At 39.6% G+C, this 19,519-nt stretch overlaps 1 protein-coding gene across 1 annotated transcript in view; it reads right to left on the minus strand.

Moving 5' to 3' along the window:
* Positions 1 to 820: 820 nt before the first annotated feature.
* The window catches only part of LOC106043254 (complement C4-A-like), a 57,478-nt gene continuing 38,779 nt past the window's right edge, over positions 821 to 19,519 (minus strand). Inside the window, exons 26-42 of the mRNA XM_013192615.3 lie at positions 18,864 to 18,939; positions 18,345 to 18,501; positions 16,744 to 16,842; positions 16,274 to 16,442; positions 15,141 to 15,307; positions 14,550 to 14,708; positions 13,820 to 13,879; positions 13,248 to 13,341; positions 12,394 to 12,562; positions 10,651 to 10,738; positions 9,958 to 10,032; positions 8,018 to 8,126; positions 6,924 to 7,013; positions 6,473 to 6,565; positions 5,624 to 5,707; positions 2,161 to 2,293; positions 821 to 1,173 (exon numbers count right to left, since the gene is read on the minus strand). Of these exons, the coding sequence (XP_013048069.3) occupies positions 1,035 to 1,173; positions 2,161 to 2,293; positions 5,624 to 5,707; positions 6,473 to 6,565; positions 6,924 to 7,013; positions 8,018 to 8,126; positions 9,958 to 10,032; positions 10,651 to 10,738; positions 12,394 to 12,562; positions 13,248 to 13,341; positions 13,820 to 13,879; positions 14,550 to 14,708; positions 15,141 to 15,307; positions 16,274 to 16,442; positions 16,744 to 16,842; positions 18,345 to 18,501; positions 18,864 to 18,939 (1,961 nt within the window). The 3' untranslated portion in view covers positions 821 to 1,034. The remainder of the gene's footprint in view (positions 1,174 to 2,160; positions 2,294 to 5,623; positions 5,708 to 6,472; positions 6,566 to 6,923; positions 7,014 to 8,017; positions 8,127 to 9,957; positions 10,033 to 10,650; positions 10,739 to 12,393; positions 12,563 to 13,247; positions 13,342 to 13,819; positions 13,880 to 14,549; positions 14,709 to 15,140; positions 15,308 to 16,273; positions 16,443 to 16,743; positions 16,843 to 18,344; positions 18,502 to 18,863; positions 18,940 to 19,519) is intronic.

Raw genomic sequence — 19,519 nt, forward strand, 5'->3', positions numbered from 1 at the left:
ATAAAACCAACATTCACAAATCATCCTTCTTAACATTTGGCAGAGAGGCTCCTATCCTAAGAAAAGAGATGTTTTGAATTTGGGTGTTATTTTTCATTCTCGATTTAGTTTGTCTTTTGTGGAAGCCTTTATAACTACGGCAGGAGAATTCCCCTGCCTCTCCCAGACAACTGTTTCATCTCCACTACAGAGCTGCTTGCGTAGCCACAGAAGCAGCAGTGTGTTACAGAAATGCACCCACAGATTGCATCATTACTTTAAAGCCGTGCAAATTAATTAAACTGTAGAAAGGAAAAGCTTGGAAGACATGTGACTACAGAGTGCAATTAGAAAATAACTCTGTGCCCTTGGTGAGCTACTAACTAGCCCGTGCAGGACTCCAGGGTCAGGCACAGGGCACATCCAGCCCAGTCATCCGTCCCTGATGCTGAGCCAGTTCCTGCTTCAGAAGTGTGTATGAGAATCCTGCTGTGGGTACAAGTGGGGTCATTTGTTCACCCACATGAGGTCCTACAATTAATATCAGAAATGAACCGATGTGCTGAAGTGTGAGTGCTATCTTTTGGCAGCATTGGATCGCAGGCTGTACTTGCTAAGCCCGTGAATGCAGTTTTCTTCCTGACCCATGCAAATTTCTTGGCCTCTTTATCATCCAGTGACAATGTTTAGGGAAATTAATCATCTCTGCAAGCACAGTGTTCTGCTTAAAAAAAAAAAAACTGCCCCTGCAGGATAATTGCCCTATTGAGTAATGGGTCAGGGAGATAGAAATTCCTTTTCCCTCTTCACCTGTGTCTGCGACAATAAACACAACAACCAATTAGTACAGTAACTGCAATTTTTGTCATATTAGCCCTGCACATACATCTACAGGAAGAAGTCCCACTCAACAAGTACGGAAGAAAAACAGCTAGCAACAGAAGCAGCTCTGCCATGTCTCAGGTGCCTCTTCAATGTACAGGATTTGCAAAAAAAAATTAGGAAGGAGCTGAGTTGCAGTAACACAGGTGGGATGTGAGGAGCGGAGCAGTCTTTCAGAAGAGGCAGAGGTTGTCATGCTTGCTCATGAAGTCCTGCAGGTGAGCACAGGCTTGCCGGTGCAGGGTGGTGCGGCACTCGTTGTCGTCTGGAATTTTCTCTACCCAGGCTTGTGAATCAAGGAAGTACTGCATCCTGAGTGCAAGAGGAAGAGGTAAATGAGGTGAGTTATCACTGCTGACATGGAGCAACTGGAAAGCATAAACCCTGTGAGGCTGCCTCCCTCTACCGAGGCACCTCTGAGGTCACGAGGTGCCATGCTAGCCGTGAAGCTTGCCTGAAACCTTCTTCCATCAGCAGGTTAACTGAGCTTTGGCTAGAGTTTAGGAAGAGTCACTGCCAAGCTGGGACAAACCTGGGTGTACTTGTGTTTTGTGTGACAACAGTAAAAGTTGGGATGAGTTTCTATTACAGCTTTGTGGAATGGCACAAAAAAAAAAAAAAGAGTGAACACCAATGAGACACAGTAAAGGGGCATTTAGTTTCAACAGAGTATATCTCAATGTTGCCTAATTTTCTGTGGTGAGAAGCCATGTAGCTTCTCACCTCTGCTGGGAGTCTTCAGTCTTTAGTAGGTATCGGTTGAAGCAGTCCCCCTAACTTAAGCACTCGTATTGGTGTTATTCAGAATTGAGGAGGGACCTTTTAAGATTTTAGGAAGTGGCACTTACAATTTGATTGGTTATGGTCTCCTTCCTTTCCTTCCTTGAAGTTTCCAAGGCACTATCTTTCTCCACTTTTGTGCAGGGAAATCAAACATTTAAGATGTTTTCCTCACTGAATACTTAATAGAGGCAGACTAAATTCCTCCTCAGATAAATTCCCTTTTTCTTCATTCAAGTGTGAAAATGAGAAAGAAGAATAATGAGCTGCATGCATGACGTAACAAACTTTGAGGGCTCCTTTTAGACATAGTCTCTAGATTTGGGTGGCTCAGCTGTTCCTTACAGCTGCCCTTTTGACTATGGAGTGGTACGCTGCATTTTAGTAAAGGCAGCAGAGTCAGTCCCTGAGAAATCTGTCCCTTCTTTTGCTTTCTGGAGGCATTCTGATAGTTTGAGTACCATTTCGATTCATGATCCAAGATAGCAGTCTCTTGTGGCTCAGGAACTATGCACTTACTTGTCGTTGCAATCAACAGTTTGCCCATCTTTCCCCATGAGAAGGTACCGTTTGCCAGGTACCATGTTTAGTTTGCAAGTGGAGCGTTTTAGGAACTGTCGATGGGCACCCACTTGGACGCTTTCATCAGCAGCTGTGACATGAGAAGAGAAAAATCCATAAAATTTCATGATAAAGAGCAGAGCCATAGCCCACAGGACACAAACCTTTGTGGTTATTTACTCCACTGCTAAGCCAAGATTATATCTCATTTGGCAGTAAATGGCCACGCTGTAGTAGGACATACTAACATTACCCAGCTAAAAGCAAGTCATTTTTTTCTTTGCTGGATGCCTTAAACTACTTAATAGTTATTGAAGCAGCTTTTGCTACAGAGATCTTTCAAATCTTATTGGGTTTCTTTAAATCTTAGAGATTCAAAAAAAAAGTCAAAGGAAAAAAGAAAACATACTGTATTATATTTCAGATTGCTCGGGTTTATAGTGGTCTTAAAAGCTAGCAAACTAAATTCAAGTGCCTTGTGGCTCAACAGTGCAGCAGGTAGTTTTAAAAACTCACGCTACTTAGTGTGCTTGAACTGAATTTCACTGTTTTACCCCCCTACGTTGTTCCTCCTGAAGCTGTTATATAGGACATGTGCTTAGTGATCTCCACATTAAAATGACTTAAAAGATTGTGGTCTGGATTCTGGCCCAGATGATTATTCATTCAAGAGCTGCACTGCCCATTGGTGCACTGACATGAGAACTGGAAAGATACTTCTTCAGCAAGCTAACACAGGTCATGAGGATACTGCATTTTTTGGCTAGAACACAGTTTACAAAGTCCATTTGAAAAAAAAAAAAGCAAAAAGCAAAAAAAAGCAGATAACATCAGTATGTTAATTTCTCACATTCTTTCTAACTATAATACAAAGCACTGTGCACAGTGGTGGTGACCAATCCAAAGACAAACCAAATTAGATTGCAGGTAAAACATCACAGTGTATCAACTAACAGAAACTTGTGCAGCCTCCTCTATCTGAAATACTGTATTACAGGTATGAAAAGTTTAGTATTCAAAATGAAATCCTAGGAATAGGATAAAAACCTGAAGAATAAAAAATTTTTTAACACTAACAAGATTTCAGAGAATTTGACATAGAATGTTAAACTGTCAAACCTAGCACTAAGAACCTTATCAATTTCCTAGTTAAAACTTGCATTAATTTTACATATGGTACTTACAGGCCAGAGAAAAGTCAGTTTTCAGTACTGTATGCTGTTTTACATTTGCATATATCTGAAGAATAATTCAGTACTGTAGATTTTCTCATATAATGACTTTCTGTTGTTCTGTGCTACATGATGAACTGAATTTTCATGTTGTTCAAAGAATATAAAGGGATGAAGAGATGGATCAGAAATACTTGAGAAAATTACAGTGTTTTGCCTCAGGTTCATTGTGTTTAAATTACCATGGTACTTCTCACCTCGTATGCTTCACAAGTGTCCTGACAGAGTTCAGTCTCTGGGGATTGTAGGCCTTTGAGCAGTTACTTTAACAGTTATGTAATTTGCAATTTTCAATCTCCAATTTAAAAACAAACAAACAAAAAACTTTCCAAGCAGAATGTATGGAAAAATTACTTCAAGCTTTAGAAAGCATAATGGTAAATAAAAAAATGGGAAAGAAAAAAAAAAGAATTCTGTGCTATTTTGTATTTGCCATACTGTTCCCATAAAGGATTCATAGGAAAGCATAAACATTAGAAATCCAAAACACATGCAGTTATTTTAATAATCAAAATAATCCAGGGAGTGCACATTCTCTTTTGCTGACTCCAAAACACAAATAAATTTTTCCATCTCTCTTCTGAACCAACTTCTATCTGCAAGGATTCTTACTGAAATAATGCCTGGAGTCCAGAAAATGAGAATTCATTCTGCTAATTCTCATCTGCCCTTGATGATGGCAGCAGTGACAAGCCTCACTCAAAACAGCCACAGAAAATACAGAAGATAACAATTCTAGTTCAGTGATTTGCTGATTTGAATGCAACATCTTGCTTTTTCGTCATATCATGGCTTAATGTCACTTCCCAGTCTTTCCCAACCCTGCTGAAAGCCTTCAAAACCTACTGATGCTCATAAGCTGCCTCCTACCACACAAACCAAAGAGTATTTTAAAGAAGGAAGTGGGAATGTGAGAAGTCACCTCTTCTGTTCAAATTGAGATTCAAAGAAAATCCCCTTTAAGTGCCAAGAAGCAAAATCTTTCCAGCGCTTGCCCATGAGTTGCAAGAACAAATGCAATGAGGGCCAGAACTCTAAATGCTTTAGAGTCTGTAGGTATTCTAGGGGGATTAATGAAATTTTCCATCATGGTATTGTAAATTCCCAAAGCCAGTGTTTTGATCCCTGAATTATATTGTGATTTCCCTGCATATGGAAAACCCTGGGCATCACCAATGCTGTCTCTGGACACATGAAGTACGGATCTGATTTTCTGATAGTAACTGGATGTGGTGCACAGATCACATTGTGTGCTGTAAAGTACTGGGTGATATCACCAACCCTCTGGGCAAAGATCAAGGGAGTGAGATAATAATTCTGTTCAAGGCACTGAAGATTTTGAAACCTTTAAAGTTGTTCTTTAAAGACAGTCTCTGTCTGCCAAACTCAAAACTGACAACCACATGATGGCCTGGTGGATGAAGTCTGAGAAATCATCTGACAGCCTTCTCAGAAACAGTTTTGAAGAATATCAGTGTTCACTGATGCTGCTGATAAAGTAACATTCACATAGAGACAGCTGGGAAGGCAGGTCTGCAAAAGGACATTTTCTGAGAGCTGTGTAAATATTTACACTGCAACCTAAGAAATAGAGAGAAAGGCTGCTTCTTTTGTTATCTCAACTATTAAATCAATGTCTTGGAAGTTTTCCTGTGTTCATTGATTTCAAGTCATCCAATACTGGCAAGTCGCTGTGGACAAGTCTTAGCCTGTTCTGCAAGGGTTGCAAGTGCTTAGTGATCAACTGAGTAACAAACTGAGTACTTCATACCTTCATCCCATATCAAAACAGAAGCTACTGGATACATCTACAGTAGAAAAAATGTGGATCAACAGTCTGCAGAATGAAATAGTTGATACAGAGGACCTAATATCCACACATTTCTTGTAGGGTTTACTATAGACTAGCTCCAATTTGGAGCCAGGGACTGAATGCAACTGTAATGTATCTTCTGGAATAGTTTCATTTGAAGGGAGTGAAGGTCATGTGCTCTGGGACTGCTGCACAATGTGAACCAAAGCAACCTTGGAGTTTTTCAAGAAATCAGTCTACTTTCAGGCTTAATGTATAAATATATTTGATTGTACTTCTGGCAGCACGAGAAGGCACCTGTATGGCTACTGCTGGCTAGCATTTAATCAACATTTCCTACAGGTGAACTAAAGGAGCCAAACATTTTAATACTTACTGACTTTAAGGATTCTCAGGATTTTGACCTCATAGTAATCAAAAACATTCTTCTGTGTACTGTTGAGGAGCTCCACCTCATACACTGAAACAGACAATAACTTTGTGAGGCTGGGTAGAAACATGAAGTTACATACAGAACTGAAAAATAGGTATGCTTTCACCAGATGTCAGTGTAGAGGTCAGTGTATCATCCATTCACAAATCATAAGATCATAAAAGACAACAAGATAATTATGCTGTGTACCTAATATGCTTTTAGAAAGAAAGCTACAAATCATCAACCTCTAGATTTGTATTCCCTTTGCCTATATACTTTTTAGAATAAGATCGTTTGTGATTCAGTTCTCACTTTTTTTCCCATCCTTCTGATCGTATCTAAATCACCAAAGCTGTTGAAAGTTTTCCTCCAGTAGCGTTTCCAACTTTCTACTCGAAGAAGAGTCCAGAAAGGCAATTTAACCAGAGAAAATATTCACCTAACTCGATAACACCTAGCCGAAGGAGCTGCTAAACTATGGAATGTTGTCTGTAAAAACTACTCTCTATCTCCATCCTGTGACATTACAGATCATGGGGTTGATGATACCCACACCACCGGTCTTTCCTAAACCCTGCAATGCAATGTAATCCACTCTTCCTTCTTCAACATACCACTACAGCTATTAGAGGTCTTTACTTTTCCCCTTCACACCTGGATGGCTTTACTTCATCTTCTCACCCCCCAGGCCAGATGCAGAAACTCTACTCATATCAGGAAAGGTCTAGGCATATAAGGCTTCAAAATTATTCATATTTTTTGAAATTAATTGTTTTTAAAACACATCAACAATTGTCTTTCATGCCTTACCATAATCTGCAATAGGTTGGTAGCACACAAAATTAAAACGTGTGTTTTCTGTTACAGTTTTACTGAAAGTTGATTTTTGTCTTGGGCAGGGACCTAGAATGAAGAAAATAAATGATATATCTGTTTCTGCAGGTATGGATATTTAGATAGATATAGCATACACTTACTCATCCATTCAACATTATAAGAGAGAACAAAATAAAACAGCAGAATGACTGTTAGAAGTGCGGCTCTTTTTTTTTTTATGTACATATACATATGTTTATATATATCAACTATCAAAACAATCATGGATGTCTTCAAAACAAAAGTTTTTAGTTTGGTACCAAGTATACTAGAGGACACTTTGTGTCCTGTGTTATGCATTAAGCTAAATGTAATGGTCCTTTCTGGGCATAACAATTCTCATATTAATGTTTCTTTTAAATTGGCGTATTTAGTTATTCCTTACCTTCTGCACACTGGCAAGCATCGGCATGACACACCTTGGAAAGCATGGCGCTGTGCTGGGGAGCACTGTAGAAGACACTGCACCTTCTGTCTGTGGAAAAGAAATAAAATGGATTGGCTTACAGATCTCATGTGGAAGAACTTAAGCAGTAGAAAGAACATTTGCAGCTCAGCTTTTCCCTGGTCCAGACAAGTCAGAGCGCTAAACGGTGAGATGTACCGTGTACCACAAAGACCTGTAGCCTAAACACCTACAGTAGAGGGATCACCTTGACTTTCAGCTGGACAAGAACCTGGGTTGCTTTTTCCTGTTGTTGTTCTTGTTGCTTTTTGTATTGTTGTTTTTTTTAAGTTGTGCTCTACCCCCCCCCCCCCCCCCCCCCTTCTTTTTCTTCTCTCTGAAAAACATCCATCCTAAAAAATCATGTTTTGGCAATAGTGCAGCAATAAGCGCTGCACTGTATCAGAGGAGGGAGATTAGATCACAAGTTTTACACCAGTTAATGGTTTAAACCTAGTATCCATAGCCAACAGATCAAAAAGTCAGCATGAACAAAACTTTAAGTAGTGTAAGCTATCAGGAATTCCTCAGCTTCAGGCAAAGCAGATGTTTGACCTAATTTTCAAATATTGTTTTAATGATTCTGGCAAATGGGGATGATTTGCATTTAATTTTCTTTGAATGGGGAATGAGACTGGTTCCCCAGCAAGCACAGTACATAAGACAAACCTCTGAGGCTGCCTATCTTACATGCATAGAAAGCTTGAGCGAAAAGATAGCTTGAATGTAACATACTTAATAATACCAAGAGAAATAAGATGTCACGAAACCTTATTTAAAAATCCATGAGTGTAGAAGTTTCTATTTCCAATCCATTTGCAATAACAGACCCTTCCTTAAAAGATCTCAATTTAGATAATCTTAAGCTGTGGTACTAATAATTCCAGGCAGGTTATTGTAACTCTCAGCAAAGTCAGAAGGTTTCACATTCTTAAAACACTAAAAGGCATTAAAAATACTTTTCAATAGACTGGAGTTTGCTCTTGAGAGTATCTCTTTCTGATCAGTTACGTATCATCTTTCTTTGCCCTTACCAGGATTGTAAAAATCATAAAGGATTGCATTTGCTGGCTGAACCAAGCCCATCGGATTAATTTGCTTTGCCCCGAATGATATACAGTCTGGGTCTGGTCCAGTTGTGAGCTGGAGAAAAAAAAAATAGTTGTGATGAGTGAACTATCCGCCGTCAGTTCCTTATTCATTTATTTATGCCTATACTAGCCACTGAATGCTTGTTTCTGATGGCACCGGTGAGTTAATCCTGATAGCTCTGCCTTCAATTTGAAGAAGCCATTTTCTTCTATGATTTTATTGGGAGATTTTGTGAATCATAAAATCATGGAATATCCTGAGTTGGAAGGAACCCACCAGGACCATTGAATCCAACACAGGACTACCTAAAAAGTAAACATATGTGTGAGAACATTGTCCAAATGCTTCTTGAACTCCGGCAGGCTCATTTCCATGACCACTGTCCTGGGGAGCCTGTCCCAGTGCCCGACCACCCTCTGGGTGCAGAACCTTTCCCTAACCCCCAGCCTGACCCTCCCCTGTCCCAGCTCCATGCCGTTCCCTCGGGTCCTGTCGCTGTCCCCAGAGAGCAGAGCTCAGCGCCTGCCCCTCCGCTCCCCTCGTGAGGGAGCTGCAGGCCGCCATGAGGCCTCCCCTCAGCCTGCTCTGCTCTGGGCTGAGCAAACCAAGGGGCCTCAGCCACTCCTCATGCATCTCGCCCTCCAGATCCTTCACCATCTTTGCAGCCCTCCTTTGGGCACTCTCCAATAGTTTCACATCCTTTTTGTACTGTGGCACCCAGAACTGCACACAGTGCTGGAGGCGAGGCCGCACAGCGCAGAGCAGAGCAGGACAATCCCTTCCCTCACCCGGCTGGCAGTGCTGGGCCTGATGCACCCCAGGGTACGGTTGGCCCTCCTGGCTGCCAGGGCACGCTGCTGGCTCGTGTTCAGCTTGCTGTGACCAGAACCCCCAGATCCCTTTCCTTGGGACTGCTCTCCAGCCTCTTGTCCTGCAATCTGTATGTGTATTCTGGAACTGTGGATGAGCTAAGCTTAGTAAAGAGAGTTATGTGAGATATGCACAGCAAAAGTCTTCCCTCTCTGAATGTGTCTGATCCTGATTCACATCATCAATAATTTGAAGTTTACTTTTCAACTTTTACCTAAAGCCACCTTGCACAGGCATGGGCATAACAAATGTTCACAGCCTATCCTGTACTGATGTCTGTTTTGTGCCAGTATGTACCCTTTCCTTAGTAAAATGCTAAGGTCGTAGACAACCTATCTATGATAACATAGATAACGTAGACAACATATCTATGATAAATATACAGCTTCTCTAGAGCAATCATAGCAGCAACAACATATAAAATTACTCATTTGTTTGTTGTCTTATATTTAAATAAATAATTGTTCTGTGTGTGCTTTCTACAGGGATCTCCCTGCTTTGGCTGTGGATGTGAAGTAACTCCAGTGGCTATAGAATCATAGAATCATACAATAACCTGAATTGGAAGGGACCCGCAAGGATCACTGAGTGTAGGATGGAGTCATAATTCAAAACATAGGGCAGTATACACAGAAACTAGGGGGTTTGATGATTACATCTGTTTGTTACTGAATGGCTCTTGATCCAGAAATATTGAACTTCACATGCCAGTCAAATTTGCAGGACCACCAAATAACACTTTGTTAATTTTAGATAAAAGGCAACTCTTCTGGTTAGAGAGGAGTTCTCATTTTGGGGACCGAAGCCCAAACCTGAAACAGACTGTATCTTCTATAACATGGAAATGGAGAGGATGAAGGTGCATCTTTCCCATTCCTACTCTCTCTGAACTGAACTGTTGAATAATAATATATGGAAAAAGTCACAGGAAGGTAATGCAGTATGAAAAACAATGATGGTAAGATTTAAAAAAAAAAAAAAAAATAAAAGCAAAACCATTGGGCTTGCTTACCTCACCAAAGTAGAGCAAAACCTTTCCTTCCTTGTACTCAAAGTGCTGAATGTATTTGTCTGAAGACGTTACCAACTGCAGGAAAACAACAAAGAAACAACATCGGAACAAAAACCTAACAGAACAGTAGCACCATTGCTGTCATCCTCTGTATTCTGTTTTGCTTTGTTCAAGTGTTTGTTTTATTCTGCCTTCTTTCTTCCACCCTAAAGGAAACAGTGTCTGAAAGGAGAAACCTGGGCAAACCTCCATCAAACCAGCAGGTCCCAGAAACAAACAAAAACAAACAAACAAACAAAAAACCACCTCTAGCTGCCTTCACAGAGAGATATGCTCCATTTCCCTGCTTCTTAAAGACGTTTTTACCATCCCTCCTGTAAGCACAGGACACACCATCCTGGTGTGCTGTATGAGATCATTGCCAGTGGGGATAGCAGTATGTGTAAAGACAGGAAAATATTTAAATGCCCTCCAAAGCCATGTCCTAATTTCTACTCCACAGAAATAAAGGCTGAACTCTGCTCATCACCAGCTTTTCATTTCTCGCACATATTCAGTGAATATTTTTCCAAAACAAGAATATCCCAAATCTGTTTTACTCTCATTATTCTATGGACTTTGGAAAGATTTATGAAGACAAAATTTGTATAGAAAAGGCTATAAAGGCTTGCACAAAAAAAGTGTGTTTCTCACCTGTTCAAGTTCCTTTGTGTCAGGCTCCAAGCCACTCAGCAGAGAGAGATCAACCAGGGACATCTTTGGTGGATTGGAACCTGTGGACCTTTATAAGGGAGACCAGCAGCAGTGAACATCTGCACAGAACTGCCAGCTTTGTTTGGAAAGTTTAGTTCTTCAGGTTTGCTAAGTGTGAGACAAAAACCCACTTAAGTGGATTTTTATTTTTGCCTCATTAAGAGTCATGAGGAAAAATTACTCACCTAAACTAGTCAAATGGTCATACAAAATACAGGTGTCTCACCTGAGCTTGTCATCTATGCTTTTTTTTTTTTTTTTTTTTATATATAGCTGATAGACAGAAACAATCACCTTCAAAGTACTGTTCATCCCACCATAAAAATATGGTTGAAGACAGGGAAGGTAAACAGCACTTGTAAAGTTTCTGTTCTTCATTATCTAAAGAGAAGAGCTAGGAAAGTGGCTTGTTAAATTTATTATTATAAGTTAAATTTATACTGCCCTTACTGTTCAAGGTCAAAATCTTCTTTTAAACTTTGCCCTAGCACTCAGTATCGTCTTGCTGAACCGTGGATTTGATAGCTGATAGATGTTTCATAATGACTAATGGGGAAAATAATGTTTCAACCAGCAGACAATTCACTGAATGCATGGTTAACCAAGAAGAGAGAAGCTTGGGAATTGGAGTAATTCCAGTCCTGCCCTTTTGGGGAAGTTCTTGTCACTGTCTGGGAAGAGGGATGAAAAACACTGCTTCTGAGGCTCTGCCAAAAGTCAATGGAAAAGCTAAATTCTCCTCGTGAGCAAAACGTTCTTCCACCACTCTGCTCCTCTCTAGAAGGGGAACTCAGGGCAGATACCACTTTGGGCTTCTGCAACCCCTGCCAAACTGTGAGAGGGAGCTCGTTCCAGTGTTACTCTGCACTGGAGAATTTCTTTCCAACAGCTCTGCCCTTGCCTTCTCTTGACTTCCACAACAACAGGATACCACTTCTGCCTTCTCTCCTCCCCCACATAATAGTAGATATCTTTTATTTTTTATGAAGCAAGAGTGCAACCATGAAGGAAATAATATCTCTCCAAAAAAACAATGAAACTCTGTAAATGTGTTATTACTGTTTTCCAATTTTATCCACTTTATTAATCACAGAATGGGTGAGGTTGGAAGGGACCACTAAAAGTCATCTGGTCTGACCCCCTTGCTCAAGCAGGGACATCTATAGCAAGTTGCCCAGGACCATATCCATATGAGTTTTGAAGACCTCCAAGAAAGGAGACTCCACAACCTCTCTGGAAAACCTATTCCAGTGCTTTATCACCTACACAGCAGAGAAATGCTTCTTGAAGTTTAGATGGAAACTCTTGCATTCCAGTTTGTGCCCATTGCCTCTTGACCTGTCACTGGGCACCACTGAAAAGAGCCTGGCTCTGTTCTCATAATAAATGGCTTCTTTCAAATGATTAGGTAGCCAGGCAATTCAGAGTCTCCCCAAAGAGCCAGACATCATCAGTGAGATAATGATGGGGCATAACCTGCAGCAAGTGTTTGAGGTCTACATAAACTATCTAAACCTACATTGTACGGAAACTGGAATTGAGGATGCAGATTCACCATGCATGTGTACCTGCAGAAGGTTGCCAGGTGGGATGCTGAGCTCATGGATATGAAGAGGGCAACCAAGAAGAACTGCAAACAAAAATGAATGTATCTCCTAATGAAGGGCTGATTTCCAGACCTACCTGACACAGACTTTGTATTGCAGAGATTCTGCTTTACTGGGAGAGACCACATCCCTTTTCGTTCTGCTGCGGATATCAAACCAGTCTATTTTAGACAGGGGCTCAGATGTACCATCGTCTGCAGCAGGAGAGTCTTCATAGTCATAGTTTTCCTCAGAGTATACAGAATCTGGAGGTGATAAACACAATCAGCCATGCATATATTTGACTGAGGAACTGCTAATTTGATTCCTTTTTGTATAATGATAAATTGCAGTCATGCAATCTCCATGGGCTTTATAAAAGTTTGTGGTACACTTCTCAGTATTCCTAATTGGTTCAAAGTTAAAATTTGAGGGATAATTATAGTAAGAACAAGCAGATCTAACTAAGAATGGAGTTTGGGCCATGCATTAATATATAAACTACAGTCCCTGCTTCAAAAAGTTACCTGTTCAAATAGAAAAAAATAAAAATAAAATGCAGACATAGGCAGAGGGGATGATTCTACACTTCAGGGGAAGGAAAATATAGCCTTGCTCATATGAAAATACCTAAAACAGATCTGTCCTAAAGAACATTTTAAGGCCACTTGGTAGGTCTCTATTAGCCAGGGAACTAAGCTGAACTTTCCCTGCATGGCAGCCAGGAACACCATGATGGGAGTTTATCCCCACTCTCCTTCCAGTAACAGAAGAGTTACTGATAGTACCAATATGTCTATTTAGGTACCCTCTGCACCCACAGTCACTTAGAGAGCTATTAAACTATTTAAATTTATTTCCAGTCTCTGAGTCTTTAAAACCATTGATTATTTTTAGCAGTTGACCAAACACGTCACCTGTGATACTCAACCACATCCCCTGTTCACTCACCAGCGTACTTAACCTTCCCTTCCATTTCCACCGTCAAAATCAGGTCGTTGCATATGTTGTTTTTCAGCTCAGATGACCAGTACATTTTCAATATCTAAGACAAAAGCACAACCATCAAACCCAAAAAAATGTCCTTTAAATGACAAGGGATTTACTCACCCAGGACTTCAGCAAATGTTGATGGGACATGGGAGTGTGGAGGGAAACACCAGTCTGTCAGAGGCACAGACTAGTCAGAGACAACTGCCATGGATATAAGCAGGAGAGTTCCATATGCAAACCCCAAATGGCCAGGGACCTTTAACACAACTCTCCATCCACACCAAAAAATGTTCTTTGAAACTCCAGCCACCTCTATCTGTGGTATTTTCTAATTAACTTTTCATGGATTTAATGGTGTTAAAAATAGGCAACAGTGAATGTTTATCAGTGCAGATGGTAGGCCGTGAATTTTAGAAGTTTGGTGGTAGGAGCAGAAAGGATGAAGCCGTGGGAAGTAATTTTTCACTTGGTTTTCAAAACAGGAATAAAAGAAGTCCAGCTGGACTTTTAACTTCTGATTTATGGCTTACACTCATTGTCCCATTTCCTCTGCCGTGTACAGACACTTCAAGTTTTCTCCCAAGGTCAAACTGCAAGCAAAAGTGAAAAAGTAGAGATTTAGTGTGTGCTCAGCATCTGGTCTATTACTTTCCTGAGATCTTAACAGTCTTGTATGGCTTTTCCCCTCACAACTGAGACATGGGAAATCTATTGCTATAGAAGGGGGTGTGAGACCCTAAGTCTAATGGGATTCTTAATGTGCTGGGCTGGAGCATCTTATTCTGCTATTCTGAGGCCCAGGAGAAAAAATTTTCCTTACTTCACTCTCCCTTCTGTACCCAGGATTTGACATTTCCACAGGTCCCAACACACTGAATAGCAGAATATTCCCCTGCTCCCTTCTTCTTCGCTCCTTATCAAGACTTCGAATGGGATCCTGGCTCCTCTCTACTGCTGGGGAATGTTCACATCACCAAAGTTCTTGAAGGGGCAGGGCAGGGCCTCTAAAGTTTTATGTTAAGCAGTTGTTGATTTCTGGTTCTTTGTCTTCTTCTTTTATTTTTTTATTTTTTTTTTTTTTTTTTTTTTTCTTTTTTTTTTTTTCTTTGAAAAGATTATTTGGTTGTTTTACAGATTAAATTATTGAAAACCACCATGACCCATCTATCATGATTGCTTAACATGAGGAAACCTAGAAAACCTATGCCAGTGTTTCTCCTGTTTCTGAAAAAAATATTGGAACAATGATTGGTTGTATACCTCCAGCTCCTTCTGAATTCCTTCATCACTATCAGTCAAAATAATAGTGTAGTCTTTTTGCCTTCCAGGTGTTCCCAGTTTTACAGTCAGATTGGTGGAACCAGTATTCTGTGTCTGTATGCTGTATGCTGACATTGCTTCCAGGGCCACCACTGTGTCCTAGGTGAGACAGAAATAAAAATAAAACTAAAAATTATACCAGGTTATTTCAACAGTACATAAGGTTGATTAGTTACCTGAAGCTATTCTTCAGTTCTAGCCTTTTTGCTGATTTGAAGTTCTCCTGTATCTGTCTGTTCCCATCTGCACAGACTATTTTTTTCATTACCCATCTTCTTCTGTTGTTAAAATCCCCAAAACACTGCAGGTCTGATCCTTGACTATTACAAATCTTCATAAAGACAAAGAATCTTTGCCAGCTCATAACACTGTCTATTAAGGGGCCAGAATCTTTGGTGTTTCATAAACCAAAGTTTGCAGAAGTTTAGGATTAATTGTTATGATGCTTTCAAACCTAAATAATAAAGTCATCACGGATCTACTATTTTCTTCCCACACCCCAAAACGCCATGCGGGCTGATGGTGAAGCACCTGTGTAGAGCAGTATCCTCCACCATAGTTCCTCTTTTCCATCAGCCACGTAGCAATAGGTGTTGCATACTCCAGGTCTCTCAGGAGCAATGCTTGAAGCAATGCATAGGCAGTGGTTTCCACCGAGACTGCATTGTTGCCATTTCCCCAGTAGCGCTGCTTCTTTTCTGCAAGAATAACTCAGTCTTGAATCCCCTTGGTAAAGGTCTACACAATAGATATTGCATGTCATAGCACTGAGGAACCACAAAAACCAGTTGCTGTCATGAGAGTAATGAATTAATAGGGAAGCAGAAATAATGGAAAGGAAAAATATGCCATTTTCAGTTTTGGCTTATGTAATCATCACAGTCTAATGACCCCATTGTACAGTGATGTCCATGTGATGGAGTGGTAGCACTGTGCAGTGGTAACCCAGAGATAAAAGTATTAATTATCCCTGTAACTCCCTACATTTAAGCTATGTCTATTAAACCGTAATTTATTTATCATAAATTGAGAAACTAATAGCTCGGCAGTGCAGCCATACAACCAACAGACTCAGCATTGATCCCAGCCATAAAATGAAGGGGAAGAGGTGATGTCCATGCGGAGCTGAAACAAAGCACTCAGAACTCAAGGAGAGCTCTGAAGATGGGAAAGGCATCTTCCATCTTCCTCACAAATTCTAGACTTTTCCCATATGTAGCTGCTCATTCCCACAACCCACCAAAAGTTTCTGCTTTTCCAGCTGACTTGGACTTATTTTTTGTGTGGTGGGTGGGGAAGGTTGGGAGGACAGGGTCAGAGAGAAAGATGCGCTTTAGAGGTGTAGAAACTTTGTAAGCAGCAAGGGAAGCAGAAAAGATGAGTTTCTATTTACTATGGTTTTGTTCCATCTCCAGTAACAGATAAGATCACAAGCAAAATACACAATGTTAAGTTATTATTTTGTAGTGATATCAATTACACAAATTACATATATGATTATGTAATTAAAATGCTTAAGTGTATTGCACATATACATACACATTTTTATAAAATTAAATGTCCTTCACTTACTTGATTTTGCTTTATTATTATACCAGAGTGCTCAAAGCACTTTAATTATGAGGAGCGCTTCTAGTTGAATTTTTAAGAATAGTTACTAGTACCTGGATTAAAAACAGAACAGCTCCTTAACTTTTCTTTCACCGACTGGGCTTCACTGCCATCAGACTGAACAAGCGTCAGAGCGTAAGCAGTGATGGCTGTAGAATAGCAGTTAGTATTCCTTGGAAGTTGAGTTTTCATGTAAGCCACAGCTCTTCTAACAGCTTGTACCTGTGAAAACAATAGGATCCATCTGAAAAGCTCATCGAGACCTACTAACTGTTAGTGAGTACTACTGCAGTCATCTTTAACACATTTTTAATATTTTTTGCTTTGTGATTAAAGCCATCAGTGATGGAATGTGTAGCTCAAAACACCTTGCTGTACATTAGGCAACTGCACCTTTTCCTATCCGCAGATGTATTAAACAGACTATTATTACCTTGCCATCCACAGTACTTTAAGACAGTGGGGTGGACATTCTATTGTGAAAACGCCTTCAAGGTTACAGATAAAAAGACAGGTTTCCTACCACATCAGGTGACTCTTTGTAAATCTGTAGAGTATGTTGCAATGCTATAGTTACAAAGGCTGTCAGTGCCAAATTCTCTTCTGCTGTCCCAATGCCACCCTGGAAGATGAAATGTGAAAAGGAAAAGTAAAACATACATGTTCTTGCTTATGATTAAACGTACAAAATTACTTTTCATGAAGATGAAGATCTTGTCAAAACATCTAACCACAAAACACGCAGTTTCACCCTTCAATTTTGTTCAATAACTTGTGTCCATCTCATAGCATATCTTCTACTATGGCAATGTTAAGAGATTGGGAACCCACCCCATTCTTCATCTGGTAATAAAAAATATAATTACCTCATTGTTAAAGATTTACAGTTTTTGTTTGAACTGGTCCTGGCTTCAACTGTTTTTGCTTCTCTGCTACTCCCTATAGATTCAAAAGCCCTTTAAAACCCAGAACTTTTCCCTTATAAAAGTATTTTTTCACCATTAATTTCCCATTCTGCTTTTTGATAAGATAAATACAGTAAACACAGTGCCCCCCCTAACTTTTATTCCCCTAAAGATGTGCATTTTCATTCCTGTTATTCTTTCTGTTTCTTTTGCTCATGCTCTTCTTTGACAATAGGATCATTATTACCCTTCTGTTTCACTCAGCCCCAAAACTTTGCTCTTTGGAGAAGAACAGATTGTTTTCTTGGAGAGACTTAAGTCTCTGTACAAAAGTATTATGAGCAGTTCCTGAAGCTAATGTGAAATCGAAGATAAGTATCTTAGCAAAAACAAGGGTTAAAAATCTTTTTGGCCAGTTCCTGAGCTGGTTCTTTTTAACGTCATTACATCAGCTGTGGAACTGGCTTTGAGGGTAAGAGCCACACTAGTGATTTTAAATATATAATTAATAAAATTAGGTTGGTTTTTTTCTTTTCTTTGTAAGGTCAATGCAAAGGTATCTTCATTTTCAATGGTTTCTGGAAGGTTCATATTGTATTTATACCCTAGATGCATAGAGAGTAACAATTTAGTTTTTCTAGATACTTATAGGAGATGTGTAGGCCAGCATATACTCTTGGAAATTCTGATTAAATATTAGGATTTTTGCTTTTCATGAGAGCCATTAAATAATGAAACAGGTTACGCAGAGAGGCTGCGGGATCTCCATCTTTGGAGGTGCTCAGGACTGAGCTAGACATGGCCCTGGGCAACCTGATCTAATTAGACCTGTCCTGAGTGGGGTCTGGACTAGATGACCTCTGGAGGTCCCTTCAAATATAAGTTATGATTGTTTGAATCTATAGCTTTTGCCAATAAAAAGCATGATTTTTATCAAGCAAAAAGATTTCAGGGCTAGTTTTCTACATCCTCTAGAGGTACAGGTCAGCTGAAAAATCACCCAAGATGGGATTAAAAGATAAAGGTGGTGACATACTAGCCATGTTTCTCTGATGGATCTATTAACAGATTCATTTTACTTTACAGATTTTGTACTTCTTACATTACAGTGAATCTTTTTTTTTTTAATATGTCTTGTTACTCAACATTTCAGAATATTCCTTTTGATCCCTAGCAGCCCTAAAGATGCAACAGAATCTTCTTAATACTAATGACCTACCTGCATAGTCCTGTCCAATACTGGATGATGGTCGTGGAATGAACCATCTGCCTGCTGTTGAATAAGCAAGTAGGCAATCGAGCTGTGTATATGATTGTCTTCGACACTAATGTATTCTTTGCACCTTGTGAGTACTTTAACAATGAAAGCAGTTAACCTGCACAAAAGAAAATGTTCCAAACTTGTGCTGACATATGTTTATAGATGAGTATATTAATGGGAAAAGAAACATTCTCAATCTGTACGTAGACTCATATTCAATACAATGTGCTTGCAATGATAGTGTGAACACTGTGGCAAATCCAAAATAATCTGGGGCTCAGTATAATCCTCTTTCATCAAGGACTAAACACTCACAGAGACTTACAAGACTCACTATCCATTGACAAAAGTATATAGGCAACACCACAATCACCAAATTTTGACCACCACCCCCAATAATTATGCATTAAATGATAGTAGTGGTATTTTAGGAAAAAAAAAAAAAGAACCAAAGCTGATTATGAAAAATACACTTACCATACACTACTGGGGGTTGATTTAAATGCTCCATAGGAACCATCGTTCTTCTGAAATTCAAGCAGTCTAGTATAACCTGTAGGAACAAGACACCATATAATTGCTCAGAAGATACACATGTTTCTTGGCCATTTTCATACATCATTTATATTAACATGGATGTATTCAGCATTGACTAGTGGAGATGTGCATGGAGATGTTCACCGGTACAGCAAAGACAAAATGCTTGTGTCAGCAGATTTTTTACACAGGAAAAAAAGGCAAGACTTAGAAGTTACTTCATCTTGATTGATTTAACAGAGCAATGAGAACTACCTGAAAATTGCAGGTATCTATAGATACAGAGCTACCAAGGCACTTTCTGCATGGTGAATCTTGTGAAGCTTATTCCCCATTATTGACAATTTGCCAAGCTGTTGTCTTTATGGTGCATGGAATCAAAAAACATAGAAAATACCTACCCATGTCAGATGAAGGCTCTAAAATCATGAGTTGTTGCCTCTGTTCTACACAACTCATTTTCTACCCCAGTGATCTTCTTCAATAAGAATCAATAAAAGCATAATCTAAAGACTAAATGTTGCTGTTTATATCATTATATGTATGTTACAACAAATAATCAGTAGCAAGACATAATGTCACTTTGGACAATCGTA

This window comes from Anser cygnoides, chromosome 1, assembly GCF_040182565.1.
Source record: "Anser cygnoides isolate HZ-2024a breed goose chromosome 1, Taihu_goose_T2T_genome, whole genome shotgun sequence".
Classification (NCBI taxonomy): domain Eukaryota; kingdom Metazoa; phylum Chordata; class Aves; order Anseriformes; family Anatidae; genus Anser; species Anser cygnoides.